This window comes from Melospiza melodia, chromosome 16 (genome assembly GCF_035770615.1).
Source record: "Melospiza melodia melodia isolate bMelMel2 chromosome 16, bMelMel2.pri, whole genome shotgun sequence".
Classification (NCBI taxonomy): domain Eukaryota; kingdom Metazoa; phylum Chordata; class Aves; order Passeriformes; family Passerellidae; genus Melospiza; species Melospiza melodia.
In genome coordinates, this window is record NC_086209.1 from 8,011,870 (window position 1) to 8,022,197 (window position 10,328).

The 10,328-nt window shown below is 40.6% G+C and overlaps 1 protein-coding gene across 1 annotated transcript; it reads left to right on the forward strand.

Moving 5' to 3' along the window:
* The first annotated feature begins 362 nt into the window (after positions 1–362).
* TMEM185A (transmembrane protein 185A) lies at positions 363–9,760 on the forward strand. Its single transcript, XM_063170503.1, has 7 exons — positions 363–486; positions 2,712–2,888; positions 3,683–3,890; positions 6,617–6,700; positions 7,539–7,715; positions 8,048–8,171; positions 8,670–9,760. Exons 1-7 carry the CDS (start codon positions 449–451, stop codon positions 8,912–8,914), a joined length of 1,053 nt encoding a protein of 350 aa, XP_063026573.1. The 5' UTR covers positions 363–448; the 3' UTR covers positions 8,915–9,760.
* The last annotated feature ends 568 nt before the right edge of the window (positions 9,761–10,328 follow it).

The following is a 10,328-nucleotide window of genomic DNA, read 5'->3' on the forward strand; positions in this document are numbered from 1 at the left end:
AATTCTGCTCAGTTTGGGGAAGAGAGGCTCCAGGGAGACCTTGGAGCACCTTCCAGGACCTAAGAGGCTCCGAGAGAACTGGAGAAGGGCTTGTACGAGGTCATGCAGCACCAGGACCCGCACGACTGACTTCACATTGGCAAAAAGCCGATTTGGGAGAGAAATGAGGAAAAAATTCTTCGAGAGGGGGAAGCGCCGGGGTGGGGCCGCCCCGCCCAGTTTAGCCCCGCCCATTTCGCCATAGCCCCGCCCACCGACCACGCCCTCTGCCTTGGCCCCGCCCTGCCTGGCGCGCATGCGCAGCGCTCCTTGCGAAGCCCGGCGGTGTGGGCCGGCCCGGTTCCCGGCAGAGGCCGCGCGCATGCGCGGGGCGGCGGCGAGGCCCGGGCAGGCCAGGCCCTGGAGCGGTGGCGGGGCCGCGCCATGAGCGCCTGGTAGAGGGGCCGCGATGAACCTGCGCGGCTTCTTCCAGGACTTCAACCCCAGGTGAGTGCGGCACGGGCAGCGCTCGCCCGGCAGGGTTAGCCCGGGGTCCGGCCGGGAGCAGCGTTGGGTGCGGGACCCGGCAGCTTTGGAGCGGAGCGCGGCCTCGGGTGGCCCTTCCGCACCGCGAGCTCGGGCGGCGTTTGGAACACGCCGTTCCCGGCTGGTTTCCTGCCCGGGATCACTGAATCAGCCAGGCTGGAAAAAATCTCCGAGATGATCGAATCCAACCTTCCCGTCCCCCGGGAGGCGGTGCGGGCTCCCCGCGGCTCCTTCGCCGTCCGGGCTGGGAGGGCGAGCGCTGCACATCTGCTTTGCAGCCCCGCTTCCCCTCGTCTGCTTTGTTTTTGTGTAACTCTCACATTGCTCCCAGCTCTTTCTGTGCTCCAGTGTTTACCGCGGTGCTCTGGCCCCGCACGCCCCAGATCGGGCTGTGACCGAGCGGCGGAGGCTCCGTGTCCCAGGTGCGAGCACCGGGACAGGCGAGCGCTTCCTTCGGCTCCCTTAACATTAACACTGCAGCCCGGGGCTCTGCTGGTTCCCCAGGCAAGTACGGACATGTAACCTTGAAAGAAACCGAGAGAATCAGTTAAATTTTACCGGGTTTTAATTTTAAGACCACAGACTAAGGACCTGCAAGGTGGCTTGAGATGCTGAGAGTCCTGGAAGAACGTTGCACGTGGAAGAGGCTTTACATGATGCCCGTGAGAGCAAGCCGTGTTCAGTCAGTTGTTTGGGCAAACAAAAGGGTAACCAAAGCTCCAGGAAGTGCATTGTAACAGAAGCTGAAACACACAATTGAAATATGTGTGGTCAGAGTAATGGCAAAGTAGGAACAGAAGTTCTAGACGCTTATAAAGTTTTGTTGCTGCAGAGCGGTGCTTGCAGCTTGTTTGGGTGCTGGGTGAATGAACAAGCCGAATGTTGGAGTTTTGCAGGTGACTTTATGTTTTGGTATGCCTGGAACACCCGGGGAGCAGGGATGTTTCACTGCCGTGTTTATTGAGGAGCCAGGGAACGTGCAAATGACACAAATATTGAATGTCAGAAAAGGATGACTAGCCGAGGAGCTGAGACATCTCTTTGTTGCTGTGAGGTGTGACCGGTTTAAATCATCCTATCCTGGGATAGTTTCATCAAGCATGCAGGGAGATGCTGACACAATAAATCTTTTCTTCATTATTAAGGTGCAGATGAGACACTTGTTCTGAGTAGAAACAAAACAGCTTGATATCAAACATAGCAATTCTGATCTGATGAATGCTTTGTTATTTGATGTGAGTCAAGGTGGGTAGTTTGAGTTGTGCTGTTGGAGAAATTAAAGTATTCCTGATTGTTGCTGCATTATCCTGTTCCTTAGGTTATCCATGTTTTAAAATAAAATACAATTACTTCACTGAAACAGTGTTGACACCTATTTATGTGTTTTATAAAGCAGTCAGTGAGCTTCGGGTGGATGGGTGGGAGACTTTTCCCTTCCTGTCCTTTGAGGAAATTGCCTACAGTGTAATTGTTTTGTCTGATTTCTGTGGTACAAGCAGTTGCTGTGCCACTGTTCAAGTATTCAGATATGTTTATTAATTCTTAAATTGACTCTCTTATAAACTGTACCAATGTAGCTATTTTAAATTTGTAAGTATCATCCTCGATATTCCAGTGAGAAACTTCAGTGTACAATAGGTAACTTTGCTAAACATTTAACCTGTTGGGTTTTTCTTTCTAAAATACTGTTTTTTAATGTAATATTAATATTAAGAAAAAAATTATCTGAAGTTGGCCCCAATTCATAATAACTTGGTGTGGATAAAATTTCATAAATTATATAACTCAGTTTTGAATATCAAAAGCTACTTCATTTGATTTGTATGACAGAACACATTTTTTAAAAACATGCACAGCTGGTATATTTGTGTGCCTCTAATAACAGAGCTCCTGACTGGATCCTTGTGGAAGGGAACTATTATCTCAGTCCATTCACTGAGATTGCTATGCAGAAATGCTTTTTCTGTGTTTCCTTGAAGCAATGGTTTTATAAATGAAATAGATGACATATGCTGTGTATCTATGATGAAATATTTGATTCTTTGCAAAGAAGCCTGACACCTTTTCTATTAGGAAGCATCCCAGTGAAATTTCAGCTGTGACTGACTTGGTTGTCCTCTACAAAGTTAATGTGAAGTTGCCTGCCTTGATCCCTGACTGGGTTGTTTTCTTTGTTTGTTCAATAGCAAATTCCTTATTTATGCCTGCCTGCTGCTCTTCTCTGTGTTGCTCTCTCTGCGTCTGGATGACAAAATCCAGTGGAGTTACTGGGCTGTGTTTGCTCCAATATGGCTGTGGAAGCTGATGGTGATTGTGGGTGCCTCGGTGGGAACAGGAGTGTGGGCCCGGAACCCTCAGTACCGGTAAGTGACCGTGTTTGTTGGGCACAGCAGGGAATGTCCTGTCCTGGCAGTCTGGGACAGAGTAACTTTCACAGCCTTAAATACAGCAGTGTTGAGGTTTGTGGTAATTTGAGTAGATTGTGAATTTCAAGATTCCAGGGCAAAAGAAAAATTACCTTAAATGAAGTGCAATAAATGTCTTTTCTGTCTGTGGTGAATTTTAAATGAAAAATCTTGGGGCACAGATTTCCTGATACACACACATTTTTGTGTGGTTCAGGTCTTGTTTGCCCCATCTAGAAATGGGTCTAGGGGTGTAGGGAGAAGCTCTGTATATTGTCATTTTACTTTTAGTACCAGAAAATATCTGTTCCAATGTTCTGGCTTGGGTAAATAAAGAAATTCTGGAGAAAGATGTTGATTCAATGAATGCTGGTGCAGAGATCAAACAGATAATTTTAAATTCAGCTTATTTTCTAACAGCCTGCATGATAACTGACCATTGATATACTAGCAAAGAAATCCTGTTCTATCTGCCCAGCTATGGAAGCCTTCAAAATTTTTCAAATTGTAAAAGTCCCACTGTACCCTTTGAGTAAAATACTTCAAACGTGCAGCTTTAGAGGAAAGAAATCCTATTAGATGATCAGCAGTGGAGTTTAATGGGTATAATGTATATGCTTATTAAAAACAAGTGCTTTTATCTTTATATTATATATATATATATATATCTGAAGCTCAAGGAAATGTTCTGGGATGTTTGCAGGGTAATGTGCTTTCTTAGGGAAGTAAATTCTTCCTTATCTTCTTTTCAGAGCAGAAGGAGAAACCTGTGTGGAGTTCAAAGCAATGCTAATTGCAGTAGGCATCCACCTGCTCCTGCTGATGTTTGAAGTCCTGGTGTGTGACAGGATTGAAAGAGGAACCCATTTCTGGCTTCTGGTGTTCATGCCCCTGTTCTTTGTGTCTCCAGTCTCAGTTGCAGCTTGTGTGTGGGGATTCCGACACGACAGGTCCCTGGAGGTGAGGCTTCACTTGATGGCACTGCAGGGCTTGGGATCAGTTCTGAATCCTGCAGTTTGTCTCTTAGGAAAGCACAGTTCAGAAGGCTACATCAGTCCAGTTAATTGCACTCACTGTAAATGCACTCACCTGCAAATGGGAGTGAAATCAGGCTCAGGAATAATAGAACTTTTTCTAGTATCTTCTAGTTTTTTCAACTACCAAATTGCAGCATGTTTTGAACCTGCTTTTTTATTATTTTGGGTTAAAATAAGTCACCAGGAACTCTGCAGTATAGATCAATACCAAACACTTACATGGAAACAATAGCAAAATTTCCGCTGATTGCAAGCACTGTCTCTAGGCAGAATTGAATTTCCAGAGCCCCATGTAATCAGGGCTTAATGTCTTAATGTTATGAAAATGTCTTAATGTCACAGTCTATATGTTTAATCTTTAATTTGGGAATGTGAATGGTATGCAGGAACATTAGGGTTTTATTTTCTGCTTCTGTCTTATCTCTAACTCCCTTTGGTTTTGGAAGAACCTTGGAAGGATTCTCAAGGTGCTCCTGCAATTGTGACATTTTGGTATAAATTTAGAATTCATACTGAATTTTTTAAGGAGTTTTTCATTTTGCTATGTCCTCAAACTACCCTGTGACAATTTAAAATCTGATTTTTAGATGAGGCTCAGCTTTTTCAGGTATTTTAATTTCAAGGGGCTATTTCTCAAACATAAGCATAAGATGAGTTTTTCACTAGAGAGAAACATTTTTGGTAAGTGATTGTTATGATGGCTGGTAAACTGATACCCTAAGTTCATTTTGCAACATTTGCCAATAGAAATTTATTTTGCAGGGTTCTCTTACTAGTTAAGCATTGCTAAAAGTAAAGTTTCTGTGGAAGTGCTTGCCATCTACTGGATGATGCTTGATTGCCCATTGATTTACAGATAACTGCACAGCTGCTAAGTGCTGGCAGAAGAAAGTGGAATCCATAAAAGGCAACAGCTGTCTCAACCCATTTTTGTTTCTTTTTTTACTCTTAGTCATCTTCACCTAGTGCTGTTCTACTTTCTCTTCTTTTTACTCTGTGAAGATTTCATTATTTCCCTTTCATTTGCTAGAAACATGAGGGTCTGCCTTTAATAAAGGACATCAATTTTTGACTTGAGTAATCAAAGCAGTTGTTCATCTGGTAATATTTTCATAAGTATTTAATCTGAAATACATTATCTGCTCATTCCTATTCTGCATCTGATTAGGTGATCAGTAAGTACATGCTGGGGTTTTTGTCTCTGTGTCATGGTGGGCTCAGAAAAAGCTTCCTTTTATGTGTTACAATATTTTATAGTCAGTAAAGCACTATTTATTTAAAGCATGTTGAATTCATTAAGTTGTGAGCCACTGCAAATATGTGTGCACTTGCCATATAGATCTCGTATGTTAACTTGATTCTATAAACTATTTACAGCAAATGATCCTCTGATTTTTATATTTTTCTCTCTTTGCTCTTGCAGCTTTCTGGTTGTTTGGTCTCATGCTTAAGGCGGGGGGTGTGTTGGTGGTTTATTCTTTTAAGAAAGCCAGTGGTACGCAGTTATTTTAAGTGTACTTTTTCAATCTTTTGAAAGTAATTTATAATTGAACAGTGGAGACTTTGTTGTGGTCCCTGAAGCTGGCAAGTGCCTGCTGCCTGTTGGATTTTTGACTCCCTGAACTGTAACTTTCAAAGGCATTTATCCAGATCCCAATCTACACAATCATGTGTGTTAGTGAAAAGTAGCATGTAGTGTCTGCCTTCAGAGAAATCTTACATTTGAAAGAGGCCTTACATAACTGCATGTTTTTTATTAAAATGAGTAATGTTTCTTAGCTTGCATTCAAAAGCTTCAATTAGACTTTTCAGATAATAATTCTGTGGTCTCTGAAAACCCTATCCATTGTAGGGCTGCCCATAAACTTTGGAAGCAGAATCTTGCCAAGTGTGATGGTGTTTTTGTCTCACTTTGTTCAAGCTAGACACAGACTTAAAAAAAAAAAAAAAAAAAAAACAAAAAACAAAGTATAATGAAGGGCTGTTTCTCATAGTGGCAAGCAGAACTCATGAAAACCTTTCATTAACATTTTAATGGGAAGTATTGCTTTTCTCTATTGCCACAAAACCCATGTCTTCAATGCCATTTAAAATATCTCTCAATTATACAGTAAATTATTTGAATTTGGATGTCATATTCCAATATTCCATGTATTTCTTTTTTTTTCCTTAGACAGAACTTTTAATTTTAATTAGACTTTTAATTTGGACTGTTGGTAGTTTTGCCCATTAGTGAAACTATGAAATATTCCAAAAGATTCATTTTACTAATTTTAAGTTGAAAGTCTTTTCACCACTTAATTTTATTCTAGCAGTATTTCTTGTATGAAAAGTACAGCTGTTTTCTGAGGCTTTGCTTTTTTCTTTCTGATTAGTTTGGCTTTTCTTATTTCTCTAATCACTCCAAGTGCCCCCCCCCCCTTTTTTTTTTAAGGAAGATCTTGAAAACATCAGACTCTACATTATTTGGTTGGGGTCACACCCACACAAATTTAGGTATGTTTAGTAATAGAAAATGTAAATACAAATGAATTTTCATATTTCAGTGATAAGAATGGGGTCAGAGAAGTGCTTTGACAGGTTCATTGGTTATCCTAGAAGTAAGTTTCTCATACTAAAAGTTAACCAATGGTTTTTTTCTTTTTGTAGCTGGAAATCTTGTGTTCAGTCAATATTCTACAGTTCATATTTATTGCACTCAGACTAGATGAGATCATCAGATGGCCATGGCTTGTATGTAACCAGTGTTTTCTTTTTATCTTTGTTTAAATGCTGAATTTCATAAAGATATTTATTCTAGGGAACAGTTAATACGTGATCAGTCCATGATCCCATTTTTGCTCACTTAGCAATCCTTCACTGAAGGTCTGGCACACCATTCAGTGGTCATGGCAATCAGGGGCTGTTCTTTGGGCACATCATCCTCTGAGGGAGAGGAATGTGCCATCAGCTGCAGTTCATCTCTGAGCAGCAGTTGAAAGAGAAATCCTCACCCAAAGTTCCCAGTGGGAACGTTAAACAAGCCATGAAAATGATTGGTGAGTTAGAGAATTGGTAAATAACTACTTCTATTTGTTGTGTTACCATTAATGTAAATCCACTTACTGTGCAAGTAGTCTTTGTCAGAACTGCTGAGATGTCCTGTCCCAAGTGCCTTTAGAACAAAAGTGCTGTTTCTGTGTCTGGGTTTCTGCCATAAAACTGACAATCTTTCTATTGTAAAAAAAAAAACTTGAGAAAGGATTGAAACTCTTTCAAGTAAGGTATCCAGTGTGGAAGTACTTACTAAAAATCAAGTTTGAGCCCACACAAAATCACAGAAGTCTTACTCAAGTTGAACTACATTGCCTTAATTTCAAATTGTTTCATCTTGATGGGGTTTAGAAAGCTGAGAACCCCTGCCCTGAACTGATTATGTCTTGAAACAACACACATGAGCTTGATGTCCTTCTGTTAGACATTATATTAGTTAAAGACTTCATTTTCTTGTTTAGGCTTAATATGTAGGCTCCCTTTATTAAAAAAAAAAAAATCCTACAGCTGAAACAAATCAAATGTGTCCTTCTTTCAGGTTGTCTGTGTCCCTCTGTGGATCTTGATGTCCTTCCTGTGCCTGGTGGTGCTCTACTACATCGTGTGGTCTGTGCTGTTCCTGCGCTCCATGGACGTGATTGCTGAGCAGAGGAGGACACACATAACCATGGCTGTCAGCTGGATGACAATTGTAGTTCCACTGCTCACATTTGAGGTAGAAAAGGCCATAATGAGTTTGATGTGTCTTGTTCTTTTTTCAGTAAGAAATTAATTATGATTTTTGAAGTTACTGAAATTAGAATGCTGCTTTTTGTTTTGGAATAAAATATTAACAGGAAAGATGAAACACAAACAAGAATTCTATGTTCCTTTAATGTTTCTTGAGTGAAATTTGCATCACATTGGAACTATAACTACATGCTTCTGTGAAGGCCACTTTTTCTCACAGATGTGTGAAGTTTAAGATTTCAGATCAGCATATGCTTTAAGCAGTTTGAAAGTGAGTATTGCAATTAAACTGACATTGTATAATTTTTTTCCATTTAGATCTTGCTAGTACACAGACTGGATGGGCATAATTCTTTTTCTTTCATACCCATATTTGTTCCTCTCTGGCTTTCACTGATAACATTAATGGCAACAACATTTGGACAAAAAGGAGGCAATCACTGTAAGTATTTCAGAATCCTGGAACCAGATTAAAAATCAATGTATTTTATTAAGATTTGTATTTTCAGAAAGGACTTCTCTGTTACTACTATTTTCAGGCAGTTGTAATAAGGTTTCAGTGCTTACAGGGTCCTCCCCTGTGGCACTGTTTACTTTGGTTGAGGTGCAAAGTCTTTGTTTCTTCTCTGTACTGATGTGACCCAACACTGTGTGATGTGTGAAAGGAAATGGATTCTTGCTGGGGTGGTGTAGCTGTAATTTATGCAGATAGATATACACACAGGCATGCATGTGCAGACATGGAACTGTGCAAATGCTTGTCCAGACTGTCTGTGTGTGTATAACCTGAATTGTAATGTTATGATAGGCATAAGGAACGCTGAGAAGCAGCATTAACAAATCCTAATTATATGCAAAAAATCAAGAGACCTTCAGTAGTCTGCCTACTTAATTGTGTGTTCATTCTGTTAATAATGTAAAATGATTTTGTTTCTTTTAGGGTGGTTTGGAATTCGCAAAGACTTTTGCCAGTTCCTGCTTGAAATTTTCCCATTCTTGCGAGAATATGGAAATATCTCTTATGATCTTCATCATGAAGATAACGAGGAGACAGAAGAAACACCACTGCCTGAACCACCAAAAATTGCACCAATGTTCCGAAAAAAGACTGGAGTGGTCATTACCCAGAGTCCTGGAAAATATGTGATTCCACCTCCCAAGTTAAACATTGATATGCCAGATTAAGATGACAGTAGCATATTAAACTTGAACTGGTCATCAGCAGACAGATGTATTTCATCTCATGCCTTGTCCCAATTCCTTTAAAATAGGTATTGCTGAATCAGTGGCTTGGATTACACAAATCAGAAATGTTGAAGATAATCTGAGTGCTTTTCCAGAAATATGTGGTTGTCTAATTTGTGAACCTTCCTAACAGGTTGGTTGCACGCTTGCCTGTATAGTATTTATATGAACATTTTTAGCAGTGTAATATATTGTTTAAAAGTCCTGTTGTGTACAGTATAAGTATTATCTAAAAGTATTTTTTTAAAAACCCTGTATGAAATGCCTATGCTATTCCAGGTGTCTTTTAGGTCCTAAATATACACTTGTTTTCATGTCTCTTTTAAATGCTTTGGGATGCCTTAGCATAGTACCTCTTCTTTCTCTGTTCAGCTGCAATCATCACAGAGGCACAAAAGTGTTGCACTTCTGAGGCAACACTGGAAACCTTTTTTTGGGAGGGGAAGTAGAATGTATGGTGACTTACATGATACTTTTGAGTTAGCTGTGTAAACTGTGTAAACATGTGTATTCATGTAAGTATTTCAACTTTTGTGCTGGCTTGGGAGTTACATGTTGTTTTTGTTGCTTTTCCAGTTTCATGTTTTGATTCTTCTTGAGCAGCATGTACCATTCTCCCATTAGACTGGCTGTTTAATAAGCTGTTTCTCACATTGTGTGGTCTGTGCCAGAAACATTTGTGGTAGTTTTCACAGCTGTTGGTTAGCTGGTATAAATATCAGAGCTTGGTCTTTGTTACCAGCTTTGTGTTGGTTACTGTAAATGATTAAACTTTTCAAGATAGGATCTTGTTGGTGTTGGTATAGCATTTTCTTGTCTGAAGAAAGACCTGCTTTGACAGTGTGCCTTGGATTTACAGGTGCTTTGGAGAAATGGAGTCTACAAAATGTGTAGTCCTGTAGTTTATAAAACCAGATGTCTCATATTCCCAAAACCTTGTAGCTGCTCTCTGTTTGGGTAACCCACGTTTAGCTAGTTCAAATACCACGGGTCTCATTTTTTCAGTGTTAGATGGCAGGAAGAGCAAGGAGTGTGTGGACATTTCTGCATGTGTTCAGGGTGTATGCCTGTAAAACCTGGATGCAGCACTTCCATTTCAGATGCTCCAGAGCTTCGCTTTCTTGCCTGGACCAGCTACTGCCTGAAACCCAACCCAGCACTGTCCCATCCCACAGCTGAAATTTTGCTGCAGTTTTATTTTATATATATATATATTATTTATATATATTTTATTATATTCTGGTTCAACAAATCAAGCATCAGTGGGATTGTCACTGGACATCAATTTGCCTGCACTGCCATGGAGAAGAGAACCAGAGGCTGAGCTTGCATGAGAAACCACGTCCCAGGAGGA